This window comes from Rosa chinensis, chromosome 1, assembly GCF_002994745.2.
Source record: "Rosa chinensis cultivar Old Blush chromosome 1, RchiOBHm-V2, whole genome shotgun sequence".
Taxonomy (NCBI): Eukaryota; Viridiplantae; Streptophyta; class Magnoliopsida; order Rosales; family Rosaceae; genus Rosa; species Rosa chinensis.
The window spans coordinates 46,941,814-46,963,221 of record NC_037088.1 but is presented as its reverse complement, the minus strand read 5'-3'; the positions used below and the strand labels follow the sequence as shown (position 1 = coordinate 46,963,221).

Genomic DNA, 21,408 nt, shown 5'->3' with positions numbered 1-21,408 from the left:
GGCAGATCAATTGTTTTCCTTGCCCTCATAGTCTTGCTGCAATACAAGCTGCTTCTGAAAATGTCTATGATTATATTGATAAGTACTTTCATGTTGATATGTTCAAGAAGAGCTACAGTTTTCCTATCCGGCCAATAACCAATGTTGATATGTCTTCTTCTGAATTTGCTACTGACTCTATATTACCTCCCCTTGCGAAGAGACCACCCGGGAGGCCCAGGGTGAAGCGGTTCAAGTCTCTTGGCGAGGTTGAAAAGAAACTGATTCGTTGCGGCCGTTGTGGAAAAATGGGAACTCATAACAAGTTGAGCTGCACAAAACCTCTAGTTCAGCAATAGTACATGATTCTGTAAAGGATTGATAGGTTTTAAACTTTTCTATTGGGGGGCAGTAATAGGTTTATTGCGGGGCAATAATTGTGGAGAATTTATGTTCATTGAACCATTATTATTTTCAGAATTACATATTTTAACTTTTTTTATTTATTTTAATTCCTTGTAGTGAAATAAAACGAATTTATTAACACGTTTCAGTTGCGGTTATTTGTTAAAGATGGTTTATTGGGTCCCAATAGACATATTATTGCCCTCTAATAATGTATGATTATTGGCCAACATTAGGACAGCTTGTAATTGGAAACCTAACTATACTTTGGGAACCTAATTTAAAACCAAAATTAGGTACATGTGACCATCTTCCTAACTATTATTTGTTTCAAATAATGATATTATGACTCCCCAATAACCGATTAATGGTGAACTTTGTTTTTATCACGTATTTGTGTCGAATATGTTTACCTACATAAACTAACCTAAAGCCAAACGTCCACCTTCTGACCAAAATTGTGAAGATTATTGGGAGGCAATAAACCTGACTATATTAGTGCATGATTCTAAGTAGCAGCTTTTTTAGGACCTGTTATAAATTGAAGGTAACAGAGGTACATTACATCATCCAATACTGCAAGTAATTTGACCATACTTTAACTGCCCAAGTATTTACAATCCCTGCTTTTGAAATCCTAAAGTTAGATTGCTACATAGGTTATCCCGGTTTTGGTGCTTCACTTTCTTCCGAAGTTTAGGTGCATTATTCTCTCTAGTATTCTTTGTCTCATGCTGTCCCCTCCTTCCTTGCTTGGTTCTTCGCCATTCACTATGCTCTCCATGAAATGGAGCATAAACGGTCCGCAATCAGCATTGTATTGAAGTAAGTAAAGTCATGTTCAATTTATTGGGTTGCAATAAACAGATTGTTTATATCTGCAGCTTTTAGATGTAATCAAACCGTGTGGGTTGAGGTACTTACGATGTTGTGTTTTGCTGCGGGCAGTCGAAGTCTTCATATAGTTCATAGTCTGTCTCCACAATGTTGTTCTGCAAGATCCAGTTCCTGGTTTCTTTTTCCTCCTTGGTCATTTCCTCTTCAACGATAATCAGGTTTTCATCTTCGTCTTCTCCTTTGCATTTTTCTCTTGTGACCTCTGGATCTTGGCTGTCACCAAGGAACCTGATCTTTGTCAAGTTCACAACATGTATGAACTTCTTGATGTGCCTCACCTGTTTTTGGTAGATATAAAGGATTAGTTCTGGAAACTCATCCTCAATTGTATGAAAATGAACTTGTCAGTAGAATTTGTCACATACCACTCTTGATGCATTCAGGTAGTACTTCTCCTCATTTGTGAATTCAATGATTGGTGGCTTTAATGAATTCATGTGAGTGAAGCACCTTCTTACAGTGTCGATTACCAGCAAACTGTAGTGCATGCTTGTGTTGTGGTGAATTGGTACAAGCACCTTTGGGAATCGAAAGATTGACCACAGTGGTTCAATCAACATTGTTTCGACACCACACTCAAACGGTCTGGTCTCCTCACCTGCTTCCTTCTTCAGCTCATGATTTATTGCATAATACTGTGTACACAACATAACCAAAAAAATACAAGTTAACTTTCGAAAAATGTAAGGTTGATCAACCCTTTTGAGGGGCAATAATGCGTCTACTGGCCCCCAATAGACCAGACAAAACACTCCATTTACAATCAATAAACTACATTCAACAGAATAGGTTTCAAAAGAAATGCAATAGACGATGAATAAACCAGAATCAAAACATTTTTGGGGGGCAATAATGTGTCTATTGCCCCCCAATAAACAAACAAACAAAGGCTACAGTTCAAAAATTCACAGTCTACTAACATTAACTAAACACAAAACTCCATTTGCTTGGTTTTCGACTACTTACCGCTGCATCTATACTGAGAAATCCCACTTTAGCGTTTACCTTTGCGGCATCATGCTTCAACAAATCAATATAAACGCTGATCACCTGCAAGAATGTCATATTATTCACCATCAGAACTATATGTGGGAGGAAATTAATGTTATTTGTGTAAAAAAATAACCAATTTACTGGGGGACAATAATCACATTATTGGGCCCCAGTAAACGTGTTGATTGGAACAAACTTACATCAATTTCGACATCACCCTCTCGGATTATCACTCTGAGGTCATGCTTGGTTATCCGGCGTAAAAGATCGCTGCTGATCCAGTATTCGGTACTACACAAATAGAAACAATCGATTCAAATTGGTTTGTAAACCGTATGAAATACTTAAACTAAATGAAAAGCATGCTGTGTACTTATGTGTCTTTCTCAGTAGCGTTGAAGAATTCTTTAAAGTGCTTTCCTATTGCCGGGTTCAGTGTCCTCCAAGTAGGCTTCTTGCAGTTGACTCCCTTTATCTTGATCTTGTTCTCCATTTTCCTTCTGTCTTGCGGCACGATCCTTGCTTTCTTAGGTGGGCCCCTCTTCCTCATCTTTGCTTCTTCGGGTGTGTCGTACTCCCAGTCATCTTCTTTTGCTTTCTTCGCACCCCGCTTGTATGTCTTGACATTTTTCTCTATAGACATGATCTCCATGTTTTTCTTCCCTTTTTTCAAGTCTAGGCCACCTTTTACCTCCTTTTTCTTTCCTACGTCCGCATTCCCTTCATTATCGGCAATCATGTTCACAATCATATCAAGATGTGCTTCCTCCTCTTGTTCCCCACCTTCTTGGTTTTTAGGTAGTTTCATAGACAATGGAAATGCTGCTATCACCCTCTCTGTCTCATGTCCCATAGTGGTTGGATAACTTGTTTCCTCTCCCAGACTTCCTCCAAAGTTTGGAGTTTCTTCCTCAACTTCCTCTTGTGCCACTCTGGGGGTAAATGGAACTACTTCAAGATGTGGGGGCACCTCTCCCTTCTCCTTTTCGAGCCTAATGTATAGAGCCCTGATGAGGTTGTTTTTGGCTCTCTTTTCACTCTCGAGGCCTTTAATCCTCTCATCTGCTAGCTTTAGCTTTCCCCATAAATACCTGTTCTGAGCATTTAGGTCCTCGTTTTCTTTGCCAAGCCTTCCTAGCTTTTCCTCTAGCTCGTTGGTGCGAATAGTCTCACCAATGGTTGCCCCCATCTCACTGATGAGTTCTTTGATGTTTCCCGTAAGCCTTTCGTTCTGTTCCTTTTCGGCTTGACTTGCTTGGGGAACCTGCAAAAAGTGGCACAAAACCCTTTAAGTTTCCGGGGCCAAATAATGACTTCATTGGGGGGTAGTAAACCAATTATTGCCCCACAGTACACAAGCATAATAGCTCCAGTATGAATGTTTCACTGGTTTATGTTCTTTAATAAGCACAAAAACAGGTAGAATATTCTTCACAGCACTAATTTATGTAATGGTTTCACATAAGTCAATACATTTCTGGGGGGCAATAATCACATTATAGCCCCCCAGTATTTGACAGCAGACAAGCTCAGTTTGTTATACTCACCCAGTTGTCGAAGCTTGGGGTGGCCTGCACCTCACCATCCAGCTCGAGGTCCCCCAATCCTATATCCGCAATCCACGGTCTAGTTTTGATTAGGCCCTGTTACATTTATAAGTCAGTTCTAAGTAAATGAGCTACGTAATGTGCATGAAAATACATTTTTCCTGTTTTGCTTACCACAGCTAGGTTCTCATTCTTGAAAAGCTGCTCCAAGTTGAAAATTTCTTTTATTGACCATCGCAGAAACCTTGGTGTTTCATTCTCTATTCCCGGGATCCAGGTCTTCGCCTTCGTCTTCTCGAGGAACCAGTAATAAATCATAAGCAGGCATCCATTCATTGTTGCAGGACTGTTTCTCCTATATTTTTGCAGCCCTTCCATCAAGAAGTCCAGAATCAACCTTGGCCAATTGTACATGTTGATGGTCTCAATGTGTTCGCAAACGGCGACCATATCCCATGTAATCTGAGCCCCGGTTCTGGCGAAGAAGAACGTGCTGAACAGGTACGTGATCATCAACATGGCTAACTTCCGCGCGTCCTTCAGTTTTGCTGGCTTCTTCAACTCAGTTATGAGCTTTGTTTCAACGTCAGATCTAAGGACAGCCTGCTTCTTCGAAGGGCTGCCAAATATTGTGGAGTGTTCCATTTTGTCTCTGACCACCCTCTTGTTCACGTTGAACACTTCTCCTTCGGCAGGGAGGTGAAACAAAGCAGTGATGTCTGCTTCCGTAATTTCCATAACAACATCACCAAACTTCCAGTTGTTGTCATTGCGGTCGAAGTGCCTCATTATTACCTACAAGTCCGCTTCATGTTTGTGGAGCTGGTTCTCAGTTATCTTGTCTTCCCAGAATGGTACGATCATCTCACCAAAATCAGTACCCCTCAAAATTTCCTTTGTTTCTTCTGGTATTCTCTCCTTGTGTGCGTCCACCACTCTCCAGAAGGAACTGAGTGTGCACTTCTGCTGCCTCCATTCAATTTTAGCTTTTTGGACCTCCTTTTTTGGTTCTTCCTTCCTTTTTTTCCCTTTTATTGCCTTATTCCCTTTACTCTTTCGCGATTGAACATTTTTCCTCTTCCTTGTTTCTTCTTCGCCTTCAACTGTTTTCCTTTTTGGTTGTTGTCTTGTTTTTATGATAAACCTCTTCGTTGTCTGTTCCCCTTGTGATTCTGATTTGTCTTCCAGTGATTGTTCCGAATCTTGATTGACCCCTTCTTCCGCAGAGGCTTCATCCGTAAAGTCTTCTGCTTCTTGTCGCTTCCTCTTTTTGATTTGGTCTAGTTTCTGTTGAATTGGCTGGTTAAATGTACTCTCAGTTCCCGCATCGGAAGCCTCTGAACTATGGACAGAATCTTCGGAATCACTCATTATGGACAAGGTGAATTTAGGTATAGTCATTCTGCGCAGCAAACAAACACCAAAATGATCATGTCAGTAACAACATTAGAAGATTATTGGCCCGAAATAAAAACATTGTTGAGGTTCAATAATGATTCTACTGCCCCCCAATAGACCCCCTGATAACACACCTTACTATGGCTCACACAATGTTGCACAATTTTACAAGCAAAGGATCAGATCACTTATCCAATCCCCACGTTTTTGGAAGGAAGTATTGTGTGTATTGCCCCCCACTAGACCTAATTGCAAGGCATAAATGGACCACAGATAAAACATTACTAGTTGGCAATAATCTCCCTATTGCGCCCCAGTAGACCACCAATAATTTTACATTCAAATCGCAGATTAGGTACTGGAATAAACAGAACATTGATCATGTACCCCCCAAAAGGAAGTCTACTGGGGGGTAATAGAGTTATGTTTTCTAGGTTAGCACTTCAAAATAGGCTTTCTGAAAGTCTGCATTATCACTCAATTACCAGTTTATGATCAATGAACCACTTCCCAAACAGTATTCCACACATGCAATACAGAAACCTTACCTAGTTTTCACTGATTTCACATAAATGAACAAAATTGAATCCAACAACACGTTTAAATGCATCCTTTATGTCATAGATTCGGCAGAAAACATGAAAATCTGGAAAAATAAGTCAGAAATCAGATTTTTACCTCTTTCTATTTTTCCAATGTCAGAGGAACAAAAAGCGTTACCGGACCGATAAAATTACTCGACGGTCTTCGGTGAGTATCGAGATCGTTTACCCGGGATTAGAGAGAGAGAGATAGAGTGAGAGAGCGAGAGAGATAGAGAGTCGCATATGGAGGGACGGAGAGTTTCAAACCGGTTTGACTTGAGAGAGAGAGAGAGAGAGAGAGAGAGAGAGAGAGAGAGAGAGAGAGAGAGAGAGAGAGAGAGAGAGAGAGAGAGAGAGAGAGAGAGAGAGAGAGAGAGAGAGAGAGAGAGAGAGAGAAAACTGTCACGAATTGAGTCGTGTAATTAGTAGTTAGTGGCAGTTTTGTAAATCGTGGTATTTGAGGACCCTATATGCGTCGTGACACTGGTGGTTTGGGTGAGTGGCCACAATCAAAACTAGGTGGTGTTTGGGGAATGTTGGGCCATATTTTGGGTAAGTGGTCACAGCCCCTTAAAATTAATTATAAATACCCGGTCGTTTAGGATCATTTATTTCTCAGATGTTATTCTATATTCATATCTAACGACTACTGTATAGATTGACCAAATAGAAGCATATTGCGCTATAAAAACATGTTAAATACACATAAGAAAAAAAAATAATCAATCAGAAATGAAGGGATCGAAAGAAAACAGCATGGAAATTTTATTGTTGGGAAAATGTCACAAACAATACCCCAACTTAAAGTCATTCTACACTTTGGTACCTCATATTCTAAATATATCATTTTGGTACCTCAACTTATTATTCATGCATAAAATTCATACACACTGTTAATAACACCGTTAACTCAAGTGTCATGTAGCTTTCTGTCATGGATATTTTAGTCAATTTATATTTTCCCACCAAAAATCTCATGGTATTTGCCATTTAACAAAAACTTACTCCGTTAATTCATATTTATTTTTATTAAAAAACAAAAACACTTGTTACATCTTTCTTCATTGCCGATGAAACAATATAACCATGGATCTATGTTTAAAGAGTCAGCGAATAACTACAACAACCATAAATACTAAAAGTTTCAAACAATTTCTACAACTCTACTAGAGACACTTTGCTATGATTGGCATTGAAATTGATTATGCATAATGAATTGAACAAGCATTTTTCCTTCTTTGTCTGAAGAGTTCTTCAATAAAAAGGAAAATACTCAAACCCTAAACTTGAAAGAAAACAAGTATCTGCCCAACAAATTACATTTGAAGAGCTAAAATCAGATGATATAGAATCAACAATTAATAAAACTAGCAGACAATCTAATTGTATCCGGATCACACTCTGTTTGTGAATTAGTAGGCTGAAAATGATAAATCTCTCACCTCTTCTCATTTTAATTATTATGTTTCCTGGAATCATAACAGTAAGTCAAAATTTTTAGTATAATAGCTTAAATTGATCTTCCATAAATCCAAATATAATATTTTCCTTGATGACAGATTTATTTTCAGCAAAAAGAAAGGAATTTTAGATCCTCTCCCATGGAATTTTTGGTGGGAAAGCATAAATTGACGAAAATACCCATAGCAAAAGGCTACATAGCACTCGAATTAACGGTGTTATTAACGGCGTGTATGAATCTTATGCGTAAATAATAAGTTGAGGTACCAAATTAAGTAATATATTTAGAATATGAGGTACCAAAGTTTAGAATGACTTTAAATTGGGGTACTGTTTGTAACTTTTTCCCTTTATTGTTTTGTGCTCATTCTTGCATTGGCCTTCAGGCCAAGGCCAAGTAGGAGCAAGGAGGCATTACTTGGGAGAAAGTATTTCGTGCGTGTCATTAACAATCTCGTCGTGGGCGAACAACTCGTGTTCAAGTGTCTATCTGATGATGACACTATTGGTCCTCGTCCTCTCCCTCCAAACGAGTAATTTGAATTTGGTTTTTGTCTTGGCTTAGACACAAGTTTTGAATGCAATGGGTGGTACTCGAATTATGAAGTTTACTTTTTTGTTTTCAATCCTAGAGAGATTGGTCCTTTTAGTGGAGTTCATTGCATATGGAGTGCTCGAACTACTGGAATGTCTTTGTACAACATCAGGACCCAAGAATATGCAAAACGATATGATTGGGTAAAGATTAAGATATGAATTATAATGGAGGCATATGGAGTATTTATGTTTTTTCTTTTTCAATATATTATCCCTACAGTTGTATAACTTTAAAGATTTTTATTGAAAGTTCCAAATATGGTCATTTGAATTCTTGAATTTATTTATGAAAACCAAATAATTAAGAGAAGTTTTATATACACATTCTTAAGAGCATTTTCAGCAAACTCTCTATCTTAACTTCTTGAGCATTTTTTTTTAATAGGCCCATGGGGCGAGAAAATATATTCATCACAAGCCAAAATAGGTCATTACATACCCTCCCGCTGCCATTTAAGGGTATAGACAGATAAGAAGTTAGTGGTAGTACCCACAGTGGTACATACACTACAAGAGAAAATGTCATCGGCGACAACCCAAAGTTGTCGTAAAAAGTCAAAATTTCTCGCTAAATTGAAAATGCGACGACTTTGGGTTGTCGCAACCAGTTATCACCTTATGTGTTTTACTAATTGTCAAAAGCGATGAAATTACACGGTGGTTGTTTTTTCAATATGCGACGCAATTGGTTCCTCACATATCACAAATTGTGAGACTCACAAGTATGTTACCAAAAACTATGCAAGACTTTATATTTATTACTATTTTTAATATACGAGGCTTAGTTTACGTCGCATATTCCATATGCGGGGATTGGATGTTTGTTGCATTTTCAATAAGTAACGCAATTCGTTCCTCGCATATAACATATTGCGAGACAAGTGAGTGCATTACAAAATGCTATAAGCAAGACTTTATATTTGTTACAATTTCTAATATACGAGACCTCGTTTACGTTGCATATTTCGTCTGCGAGGTTTATATGTTTGATAAAAAATTTATATGCGAGACTTTTTTTGGTTGCAAAAAATAATTACGAGGTTTCATTTTTGTTGCATATATTAATATGTGACACAAATGTATTTGTTGTAGAAAACTATATGTGAGGCTTTTTGTTTGTCTTCTATAATTTCGTCGAGGAACTAATTGCGACGCATATTGAAAAAAAACGACAACTATGTAATTTCGTCGCTTATGACAATCAATAAAACACATAAAGCGAGAACTAGTTGCGACAATCCAAAATTGCCGCATATTTAATTAAGTGAGAAATTTAGTCTTTTTACGACAACTTTATAAAAACCTTTTACTTTTGTCATTCTTGATTCTCTAATCTATAGCAAGAAAATTCATTTTCATAGCATTTAATAGATAGTAAGGATGAGCCGACAAAATAAGAATATATTAACCCAAAGTATTCTTTACCATCAATATCAATTCAAAACAGTCTAGAGATCCTTGTGTACTAAATCCAACATACTGCTAACCAAATTATTGGTCGTTGGTTTGCTGGAAAGTGTTGCAATGAACTCTTCATCTTTTTGGCATGCTCCTGATCACTTCCCCATATTTTGGAATATTGTCTACTTGCTCTTGCACTTTGAACTCATTACTGGAGACACATCTGCCGCGTTGGAAGTTTATTTTTGAGATTTTGTAGAGGCTGTGGCATCTGCAAGGCAAAACAGTGACTCAGTTCTAAGAAATGAGAAGGGCTTGACAATGAATGGATAACTTGGCTTAAAAAGAACAATAGTGCAAACTTACCTCCACTATGATACCAAGTTCTCTTAATGAAGACGTAATTTGAATGATAGCTTCATTGCATCTACCAACCTAGGATTCACCAGACTTATTGCAGCCCAAATAACTTCTGCATCATGCCTGCATAGTATCAGAACAGCAAGTATGCGAGTTGCTCAATCTAATCCCAAATCCCAATTAACTCAGTTTTCTACCTAAAATTGAAAAAATTATTGATTCAGTAAATAGAAAACAGACCAAATTACATGGTGAATTGGCCAAGAAACAATCACCTCAGTTGCGGTGCCAGCCAAAGCACTGAAAGTGGACTATTATGCATCAAAAAGCTTCATTTTATTCCATAATCCCTGACCAATTGTATCACTAAAGTCACAAGTTCCAGAATAAACAATTTCACATTCACTCTAACTGCATGAAAAGTAGAAATATTGTTACCTATCCCAAAGAGACCTTCATAATCACAGTTCTAATAAATTATAAGGGAGGAGGGTATAACCAAATAGAGCTCCCCTCAGATGCATCTTGAAACATAAAAACTCATGCATTGTCATAATCATTAACAACCAACCTTGGAACAAAACCAATTATCATAAGAAAGCACAAAAACGTTCAGAATCCTAACCTACATTTCCAACACAGATCATTGCTCAACAAGATTTCTTTATGCCCACCACATACCTCACAAGGAAAACTACCCATTATACAATCAAATACGTAGAGATAGCGGAGATCCTCCTTTGGTACTACTCCAGAGGCGCTAGAGGTACATAGAGTGCATGAAAATGCATAGCTTCCGAATAGAAGGAAATTTATTGTAATTAGCCTAACTAAAAACAAAATAGAGGACAAGGGCAGAAAACCCTAGCCCAAATCACTCTGCCTAAGAGGACAACCCAAGAAAAGAGGCCCAAACTCAGGCCCAGCAGAGAATAGCACGCCCAAGCCCAAGACTTCATCTTCCTCGCTGAATGGCGACTAGCACTGTGAGCCCCGGAAAAGTGTGTCGAGTTTAGTGGAGATCGTTCGAGAAATTGTTTAACGATCTCTGTGATCATCCACGCGCCTGAGAGGATTTTCAGAAATTTTCATCAAGTGCAAACCTCAATTTGAGAGTTGGATATTAAAGTACACGACACGATGAATTCGTGGAAATTTTCGGAGGATTATTCGGCTACTCGGGCCATTTATCGTGATTTTTCGAAGTTGTGGGATTTTATAAAATTAATTAAAGAAAACTAGGGGGTGCAATCTGGGTCGTTTATCCTCTCCACCGATTGATCTGGACCATCAATTTCACTTTAAAAGAGAGGAGGACCAAGTCAGATTGATCCGGAACACTCGAGAGAGCATCAGAGCTCTCTGACCCGAACTGCAACTCGCGACCCGACTGGAAATCGCCCCTCCGGCCATCTCTCCGCAGAGGACCACCGGAAAAAGCTTCGTCTGGCCGTCGCCTACGTTCCTATGGTCTCAGATCATACATGCAGCGACTGCGAACGGAGAGCAGACGACGAGAAGCCCCGACCTGTCTCCAGCAACCTCTGCAATTTCCGGCGACTCCGGCCACCGTTTGGGCTGCCTTTGGTAGGGAACTTCATCCTCTCGTCAAGCTCTACATGTCTGTATAATTAATTTTTTTTAAAAATTTGATCGAGTGTTGACAATTTCGTGTCTGGGTTTGGCCTCGGGCTACTGTGTTCTTCGACGCCGGCGACTCTTCCATCCTTTCTGGGCTTCGTTTTTGGCTGGACAGCATCTGTAGGCCGGGCCTCAAGGATCACGCTAGGTTGTAGCACCAGAAACATCAGTTCTTCCTCAAACCAGCTTCGGCGGTGTGTAGGAAACTGGGTTTGGCTTAAATCAATTCTTGAAGGTATAATTTGAACCTTATTACCCTTGTTGTGACAATCGAAACTTGATGAACTGAGTTGGGTGGTTTGGTTGAGATTGAAATATCTCGGTCATAAGTTTGATTGAGTGTGCAGAATGGGTTATGTGTTGATTTGAGTGGATTGTGATTGTGGAAGCATAGCTGACTAGTTAAGGTTTGGTTGTTGATGTTCTGCTCGTGTTGGTTAAGATGGTTGATAAGTATTGCTAGTGAACTTGGCAAGGAATAAATATTTCAATGGAAGAGATTAATTGTTGTGAAAAGTTTGAAAAATGGTCAGGTCATGAAGCTTGGGTGTCCATAGTAAATTCCGTCGAATTACTATGCGACAAAACTATTAAGTAAATTTGAGATCTTTCGTTAGTCAAGTTGTTATTAGTTTGTTTGTGTATTTTGCGGTTTGATAATGAGTAAAGAAAAGAATTATATATATATTGGGTGGCCTTAGTAAATCGGGTGCACTCAATATATGTTTGGTCGATAACGTAACTTCAAGTGAATGTTCGATAATTTAGGTAATTATCGAATCTACCTCGATTGGTCAAACATGGTCAAATGTGGTCAACCCTTGGTCAACTCCTGGTCAAACCAGGAAAAGTTGGGTTGGACGATATATTAATCGTTGAGATTTCGTTTAACTGTTCAAAAGTTATTAACTATCGAAATGTCGGAACTTAGGACTCCAGCTATCCGAGGAACGGAAGATTCGTGATTTCCGAACAACGTGAAATGGTAAAGCTTCGAAATCCAGGTAGGGGACTCGGGACTCTCTATTGGCTAGTGGTTTTCCATATTTGTTTATATACGTGATGCATGATGAAAGTATTTTGTTAGTTCAAATTTAATATGTTTTTAAGTTAACGTGCGTATAAGATTGTTGATGGCGGTGGGTGAGAGCGAAAAGGTGGTCGATGACTTCCTTGGGGATTAGCCACCCCTAAACCTCCGGAGGGTTAGCTACACCGGTCGGATGATGTGCAGTCGCAATGACGACCCGGTTCCGTGTGTGTAGCTAGTGTGATAAGTTGGCGCTCTGTGACTGGTAAGGTCAGATATTGGTTCTATGGAACCAGGCCATCAGGTAAAGCGCACGTAGTTTTCTAATCATGCATCGAGTTTTTAAAGTTTATCGTTCCTTAAAATGTTTGGTTTAAGCTTATTTTCATACTGGGATCCCAAATATATATTTACTGGTTTCAAACCTAGTCGTGGTCGAGTTCCTGTAGAGCAGCGAGGACGAAAGCTCACCCCTACAACAGTTTGGATGCAGGTACTGTGCACTGGTAACGGGACAATAGCGGATGGAGCTGGGTGTGCAGATCAAATTCGGTAAATTACCTTTTTATTTCTTGAACTTCGTATTCCGAGACCTGTAAACAGTCAACTGAGTGTCAAATCCAGTCACACTCTTGTTCTTTGAAGTGCGTACCCTTTTTGTGAACACTAATTCCAAGCTTTAGCTGATTGAAACGAATTTTTTCACCTCAAAAGTATTTGTAGCTTCCGCTGTGTTTCTACGAAAGGTTTTCAAACAAAATGCCTAGCGGTTCTCTAGAATGTAAATCGAGCATTCGGTTTATGTTTTAGAGTCTCGCGGCACTATGACGTGCTTAAGTTGGTGAGGTGCAGCTTGGGGCGTTACAAGCACAGTTCTGGTACAATGCAAGTAGTCCCCTCCGCCATGACCCAATGATGTCCCGACTCACACCACCGCGATTTTTGTCACCACGCCCTAAGCCGCGACGCCCCACACCATCATGCCCTATGCCGAGACACGCCGAAATGAAACCCTCTGCACTACATCGTGCCCCGATCCCCAATCCTTCCCCACCGCCCAATCCCATAGACTCGTTGGACCTGGAAGTCCCTTGATTAGGCGCGCCATCCTTGTGCACACAACCACCGCACAGAAGATGGCTTCGGCTTCGGGACTCGTCGCTAAACTCATCTAGCCTCGAGCCAAACCCTTTCATTGAAGCTTCCAGGCAGATAGAATTCACAATCCGACCCGGCAGCAGCTCCTTACCGGCGAGGCTAGCCAACGCTAGGCATGAGTGCCGCCGAATAAGAAGCGAGTGGAAACCCTAGATGCAGAACAGTCCAATTTTTGCAAAGCAAACGATCCCAAAAGTTGATGTTGTCCAATGTTATACAAGATATTCTTAACTTCTTGAGCATTGTTAGTAATGCTAGCCATTTTTTATTTCAATTTTAGGTGTATGAGCTAACAAGTCATTTTGGCTAGTCAATTTTAAAATACGTCTGCACTACTTCTCTCTATTTTAGTTAATTATAAATTTATATTATTATCTGAATGAAGAAAAAATAGTTTAATATATTTATAAATTACAAGTAACAACTTAAAAGAAATTTTTTAAATTAAGAAAAATAAGAGAGAGCCTCATCTTGCTCTCTATATTTAGGAGCGAGATAGGTAAAAGTTAAAATGAAAAGTCACTTAAGAGTCTGATGCAGCTGTTATAACGGATAAAATTTATATTATCAAAAATTGCGGTTACACCAAATTTTTAAGTGGCTCTCTATTTTAACTTTCAACTATCTCGCTCCTAAATATAACTTATTGGTCCATGATCAGAGTCTTTAAGTTTAACCATTGATTCCTTGAGACTACCCAAGATTGCAAGATGTATAGCTTACACACTCTCAACAGACTTAATTATTCCGACAACTCAAAAAAGGCACTAGAACGCATTTTGAATCTCATTTAAATATTTGATTAACCAAAATAATACAATTGCGTATGTGTTTAAGGAAAACTGAATTGGGAGATAATTGAGTTGTGCTTTCATTGATAATATGGGCCTCTTTATATAGAGCATTACAAGACATAGATACAGAGTTGTACAAGGAAACATAATCGTACAATTAATCGGATATCTATGAATATCTCTGAGAATATCTCTAATTCAAAACCCTATTACAATTAGGTCAAGTAACCTAGAGTTTGAGCCAGACACATATTTTGGATTTACTTAAACACTCCCCCTTGTGTCATCCAAACGTGGTGCTCCTCTCGTTGCCTCATTAAAAACCTGGCCGAGAAACAAAAACCCAGTGAGACAAAAATAACCTCGGTTGAAGGGGAAAAAGAGCACAACACACCCTTCACGTTTCGAGACTATACATGTAGACATCTCCCCCTGATGTCTTCATCTCCCCCTGATGACTACGGTCATGGGAATTCAGATAACTTCTGCAAACGATGCTACCAACATGTTTCTCGAAAGTGGAATGTAGGCAATGACTTAGTGAGCAAGCTTGCCACATTGTCCTCAGATTGAACCTAGTTCACTTTGATCTTGAGGAGAGTCTGTTGTTGCTGATTATGTTTGGTATTGTCACTTTTAATGTAGCCTTGCTTCATTTGTTCAAAACAAGCAGCATTATCATATACGCTCGTAGGCTCATCTGTGATAAACTTCAAACCACAATTGTTTGAACATGCGTAATTATGGATCCAATCCATATACATTTAAGAACCACTTCGTGAAGCTCTGCATTGTTCGAAGATATAGCGACTAGGGTCTATTTTGTAGACCTCCAAAATATCACTGTCTTTACCCATGGTGAACACTTAACCAGTCTGGAAATGACCTTTGTGTGGGTTAGAGAGATACCCAATATCAGCAGAACCTTCCAAAACACATGTCGTTTTGGGATGGGGATAGTGGACGTAGGTCAGTGCTGGGGGCTTTGACTTCTTCTGGGCTTCTCCTTCCTTTTTTTTCTTTTCTTCTTCTGCCAGTTCAAGGGTGCAGATTCTTAGGTGGCTGGTTCAGGGGAAAATTTTTCCAGTTCCCGGACTCTTGGATTGAGGCGCTACAGCTGGAAAAATTTCATAGCAATTGGAGGTCCGGAAGGTGGTGAACCGGTGGAGTATTTGCTGCGGGTGGTTTGGAGCTTCCGGTGGCCGGTTCGGTAGGTTTTCGGCTGGTTCTTGAGGTGGCGTCACTGGTTCTGGACTCCTGGGATGGTGGGCTTCAAGATGTGCGGCAGGGACCGGAAGCGTTTCAAGGTTTTGTATTCGGATTTAGGGTTTTGGCTATTAGGTTTTAGGGTTAGGGTGTCGTGCTGATAACGTGTTTAAGGAAAACTGAATTGGGAGAGAATTGAGTTGTGCTTTTATTGAAAATAGAGGTCTCTTTATATAGAGAATTACAAGACATAGATACAGAGTTGTACAAAGAAAGATAATTGTACAATTAATCAGATATCTATGAATATCTCTGAGAATATCTCTAATTCAATACCCTATTACAACTAGGTCAAGTAACCTACAGTTTAGGCCAGACACATATTTTGGATTTACTTAAACACTCCCCCTTGTGTAGCCCAAATGTGGTGCTCCTCTCGTTGCCTCATTAAAAACCTTGCCGAGTAACAAAAACTCAGTGGAACAAAAATAACCTCGGATGAAGGGGGAAAAGAGCACAACACACCCTTCACGTTTTGAGACTATACATGCATACATCTCCCCGTGATGACTACGGTCATGGGAGTTCGGATAACTTCCGCAAATGATGCTACCAACATGTTTCTCGAAAGTTGAATTTAGACAATGACTTAGTGAGCAAGCCTGCCACACTGTCCTCAGATTGAACCTAGTTCACTTTGATCTTGAGGAGAGTCTGTTATTACTGATTATGCTTGGTGTTGTCGCTTTTTATATAGCCTTGCTTTATTTGTTCAAAACAAGTAGCATTAGCCTATACGCTCGTAGGCTCATCTGTGATAGACTTCAAACCACAATTGTTCGAATATTCATAATTATAGATCCAATCCATATACATTCACGAACCACTTAGTGAAGAGCAATAATTTCTGCATTGTTCGAAGATATAGCGACTAGGGTCTATTTTGTAGACCTCCAAGATATCACGGTCTTTACCCATGGTGAACACTTAACCAGTCTGGGAATGACTTTTGTGTGGGTTAGAGAGATACCCAATATCAGCAAAACCTTCCAAAACACATGTCGTTTTGGGATGAGGATATATAGTGGACGCAAGCCAGTGCTGGCGGCGTTCCTGGTGTGTGATGGGTTAGAATCCATCTTCTCTCTGTAGGGATAGAACAAGCCCATATCAATCGTACATCTCAAGTACCGAAAGATATCTTTTACACTAATCCAATGGCGTCGCGTTGGCGTAGAGATATATGTAGCTAACAAGTTCATTGCAAATGAGACGTCCGGTCTTGTGCACATATTTTGGATTTACTTAAACAGTATGTTAATTTTCATAGCCTTTTTTCTTGTTAAGGAAGGTCTCTGAAAAGTGTTACATGTATAGATATATGACATCTCAATGAATATTAAGATGTAATTCATTCCCTATTAAAAAATAATATATAAAGAGCCCTCACTATATATATATATATATATATATAAACACATAAAATTGACATCTCGACCATTCTCCATTATATATAAGCTTTGAAAAAAAAAAAAAAATTAGTTCGAGGATGCGGATGTTGCATTACCATCTATATTGATTTACATAACCATTGTTTAATTTTCATCATACATGGCAACCATACTTCAATAGTAAAGGGAAGATTATCTTTGTCTTTTTCGGTATTTCCATAACTAGAGAGCTATGTAGTAAAATAGTTGAAGCAACTTTGTCACAATTTAGTACCGGCCTAAATTTAGTAACATGAAAGTCAATCAATTACATCTTATTAGATAAAATAGCCAAATATGTTTTTTTTTTCTTTAAAAAAAGGATCAAAAAATTTCACTCCTACCTCCATGGTGACTCGAACTCAGGACCTTGATCTTAGGTAATGGGTGCTCTAACTACTGAGCTAACACCACATCGTCAATGTTTCTCTAAATGTCCCTAAAGTTCAAAAGGTACGTGGATACAGATAAAAAATAAAACTTTTCAAGAGGTGGTTACAGACCAAAAAGAAAACTTTTTGAGCCGCTATATGTAAAACAATAAATGATGATTTGAATTTAAACGTCTATGTGCGCGCATATTGTTGAATATTGACTTTAATTGAATAGTAGACAAAATCTTTATTGAGAAGTCCATGGTGATCACGTGGGTGGGCTGCATAGGTTAATTAGGGTATGTATGCCTGCTAGTTGTATGCCTACTTTAACTAGGGAATATATAGGCCTTGCTGCCCCCTCTATATATAGGCCTTGCTACCCCTAGTTTGTAAGAGGTGAAAGAGTGAGACAATTAATCCAAGAGAAATTCTTAGGAGGGGGTTTCCCTACCACGTGGTTTTAGGGCAAGCCAATCAGAAGAAAGAAACTTTTCTCCTTTTTTCTTAACTATCCTTGCTTTTTAAAAGTGCAACCCCAAAATACCCCCTGCTGATTCCTAATTGGTCTGGCATACGTAAGATTCTCTCTTAATCTAATTGTATTGAGGGTTTTGGGTAGAGAGTTTTATTGCTAAACTCTAATTGTATTCTCTCCAATTGATTATAGTGAAATTTCTCCGCGGCTTCGAAAGTGGACGTAGCTCAATCACATTGATTGAGTGAACCACTATAAATCCTTGTGTTTTTGTGTTTTGTTTTCTTTTTTGTTGCTTGCATGGTTGCTATCTAATTTCATATCAATATTGTGTTTGTTACGCTTCTGCACAACACATATGCAATGTATATAGTAAAAAGGGAAAGATTGTTCAGCACTTTCCGGCCCCCATTCCCAACCTCAACAATTTCCATCGAATCAACCTCCGGTGGATTAATTTCAAGGAGATGGACCATTCTCCTCCCTTTCTGTCCAATTTTAGGGCAGGGTTCCTACAAATTAAACCTGTATGTATGCGTTACAAATGATTTGAGTACTCACAACAAACGTGACAATGTGACATCAACCTGCATAACCTGTCATGTATCATGTATGTGTGTGATTCATGCATGTAACCTTCAGTTAAATGTCATACATGCAAGGCTCCCATATCCTACACATGTAAAACCCTCATGCATGTTCTACGATTGTAACGTAGTCTCTGCTCCCTTCTCTCCCCTTCGTCTTCTTTATAAGCTCTGCAGTCTGGCTCCTTTTCAGAAACCAACCATCTCCATCTATCTCTGAGTCTCTCCAGTTTGCAAAAACCATGTTGGCCCTGCCGGTGCCTGCTCCTCCCGACCAAACCCCTGTGATTTTCGACTCCCAAGTCATTCAGTATCAATCCAACATCCCTTACCAGTTCATATGGCCAGACCACGAGAAGCCGATCCCCAACCGGCCGGACATTCTCGCTCCGGCCATCGACCTGAACGGCTTCCTCAGCGGCGACCCTGCCATCGTCGCGAACTCAATTCGTTTAGTCGACGAGGCCTGCAAAAAGCATGGATTCTTCCTCATTGTAAACCATGGAGTTGATCCGGAGCTCCTTGCGAAAGCTCACGAGTACATGGACGTGTTCTTTGAGATGAAGCTCTCGGAGAAGAATAGGGCTCAGAGGAAGGTTGGTGAGAGCTACGGCTATGCTAGTAGCTTCACCGGCAGGTTTAACTCCAACCTTCCATGGAAAGAAACACTTTCTTTTAGGTACTCTGCTGAGAGCCAGAGCTCAACAGTCGTCAAGGACTACTTTGTGAATACGTTGGGTGAAGATTTCAGAGAAATCGGGTAATATTAAATTGTGATCCACCTCCTACTACTTTGTCAATGTTACTGTGATTTTAACCTTCTATATCCCTTTTTTTAGACCTTAATTATCCGCGAAATCCAATATATTGGTCATTGTCTTTTCTTTTTTTTTTTTCCTTTCTAGGAAGTTCTACCAAGAGTACTGTGAAGTGATGAACAAACTATCCAAGGGCATACTGGAGCTATTGGGACTAAGCCTGCGAGTTGGCCAGTACTTCAAAGAGTTCTACGAAGGAAACGATTCGATCATGAGGTTGAACTACTATCCAATGTGCCAAAAACCAGATTTAACACTGGGAACTGGGCCTCACTGTGATCCCACTTCCTTGACAATCCTTCATCAGGATCAAGTAGGGGGCCTTGAAGTGTTTTTCGATGAGAAGTGGCACACCGTTACTCCTGTCCTTGGTTCTTTCGTTGTCAACATTGGTGATACTTTTATGGTAAGTTAACTCTATTCGTTAATATGTTGCGCAATGGAATAGCATGTAGAGGCACTAGTACTCCTAGTATCATTGCACCTATGTTGCCTTCACCTTGACCGCTCAAGAGTTGTTATCTATTTAGGTTCGATTTTCTATGCGGTTAGGCTTTGGTACTATTAGTCGTCATTTGTTCGGCAATAATCAGTATGGCATGGATTACCGCTTACTCTTCAATCTAACTAAATATTTGTCGTGCTATATATATAATTAAAGCACCGATATATATTGTTCATGTTTCACTTCTCTAATGAGATCGACTTTAAGCCTCCACGCTATTTCCTTGGGCCTCTAATTTACAGACGTACATTTTAGAGTTGGACAAAAATTGGGATTCATTAATTAATGTATGCTTTCCTCCTGACGTGAACTTGCAGGCTTTGAGCAATGGGATTTACAAAAGCTGCTTGCACAGGGCTGTGGTAAATAACAAAGCTGTAAGGAAATCTCTTACTTTCTTTCTGAATTCAAACAAGGACAGAGTAGTGACTCCACCAGCAAGTTTGATTAGTGCTGATAACCAGAGGTTGTACCCGGACTTTACTTGGCCTGCTCTACTAGAGTTTACCCAGAAACAGTATAGGGCTGACAGGAGCACCATTGATGCTTTCTTGGCCTGGAGTAGTAAGCAGAAGGGTGGAGAGGAAAAGAAAGACCAAGGAAACTAGGGAGTCTGGGTTAAGTACTTGGTGGTGTACAATGGATCGGAGTAAAGAAATAAAAAGACTCCATATTATCTAGCTTGTTGTTCTAAATTTTAGTTTTCTATCAATTCAAACATGAATAATGTCCTCAGCATGTGTTTCTCATTGATAATGAAAATGTGTGAAAGCAATCATATTTGATTGTTGTCTGGTAATAAATTTAATAATTTTTTTTTTTTTATCAAATAAGAACTTCATTGACTATGAATCAATTACAATGAGTTGTGGAAAGACTTTAAGCAACCACCAAAGATGATGAAATGCCCAAAGTTTCCCATACTATCCTCCTACCAACACGTATATAGCCATTAATAATGCTAAAAATAAGCTAATGCTATTTAAAAAAAAAATTGTCTGACAATACTAGGTTTAATTTATCATAACCAAAGTTCCTAAAAAGCTATACATCCTAGGGGCTGGTTGCCTGTTCTTTTTTTTTTTTAATCAAACTCAAATCGGACGAATACCATTCAGCTGAAGTCAGAACAGGCTATTACATATCTTTCATTTACTGACATTGGGTAGATAAAAAATTTGTAGTAATACCACAACGATACATAGATTAGGTCAACTCATTGAACATTCTACACTCACTAAAAAAAAAGTGGATCTATAAACTATGTTAACACTACGACACAAATAGGCACACACTACTAGAAAAACGGCCTATGGGCACAGCACAATGGGTACAATTAGAGAGTTGGTGGCCAATTAAGCACCAATGGTCACAATCTTGCCACAGTTAGAACAAATCTGTAGCTCTAGTGAAATTATGACCAGTAACAGTGACCAAATAAGTTAATAAAGGTACATCATGACAGTTACTTTTGAGATTTATTCATTAAAATTAAATCCGTCCGTGGCCAAAGCCCAAAGGGCTACCAACTCTCTCTCCTCTTTCTGTTTTTTCACTTTCTTCCTTTGCCAGCCCCACAAAACCATCTTCTCTCTCAATTAATTATTAAAATATCTCTTCTATCAGTGGCCCAGAGCATTCATGAATGAACCTTTTTCTTTCTTTTTCAAAATAAAATTTTTTTTTTTTTAAACTAAACCCTAAT

The 21,408-nt window shown here is 39.1% G+C and overlaps 2 protein-coding genes across 2 annotated transcripts; one reads left to right on the top strand and one right to left on the bottom strand.

Annotated features, from left to right (window-relative positions):
* Nucleotides 1-4,616: 4,616 nt before the first annotated feature.
* LOC112168060 (protein pxr1-like) lies at nt 4,617-5,192 on the bottom strand. Its single transcript, XM_024305179.1, has one exon. The coding sequence runs from the start codon at nt 5,190-5,192 to the stop codon at nt 4,617-4,619; it is 576 nt and encodes a 191-aa protein (XP_024160947.1).
* Nucleotides 5,193-18,589: 13,397 nt separating this feature from the next.
* On the top strand, nt 18,590-20,464 carry LOC112180085 (gibberellin 20 oxidase 1). The gene is made up of 3 exons (XM_024318602.2): nt 18,590-19,140; nt 19,286-19,604; nt 20,021-20,464. The coding sequence occupies exons 1-3, from the start codon at nt 18,623-18,625 to the stop codon at nt 20,309-20,311; spliced, it is 1,128 nt and encodes a 375-aa protein (XP_024174370.2). The 5' UTR covers nt 18,590-18,622; the 3' UTR covers nt 20,312-20,464.
* Nucleotides 20,465-21,408: the final 944 nt, after the last annotated feature.

Bases quoted from the DNA above. Each gene is read 5' to 3' on its own strand.
- LOC112168060 (XM_024305179.1), bottom strand. From the start codon at position 5,192: ATGAGTGATTCCGAAGATTCTGTCCATAGTTCAGAGGCTTCCGATGCG.
- LOC112180085 (XM_024318602.2), top strand. From the start codon at position 18,623: ATGTTGGCCCTGCCGGTGCCTGCTCCTCCCGACCAAACCCCTGTGATT. The intron at 19,141-19,285 runs GTAATATTAAAT...TTTCCTTTCTAG, and splicing joins GAAGATTTCAGAGAAATCGG to GAAGTTCTACCAAGAGTACT. The intron at 19,605-20,020 runs GTAAGTTAACTC...GTGAACTTGCAG, and splicing joins ACATTGGTGATACTTTTATG to GCTTTGAGCAATGGGATTTA.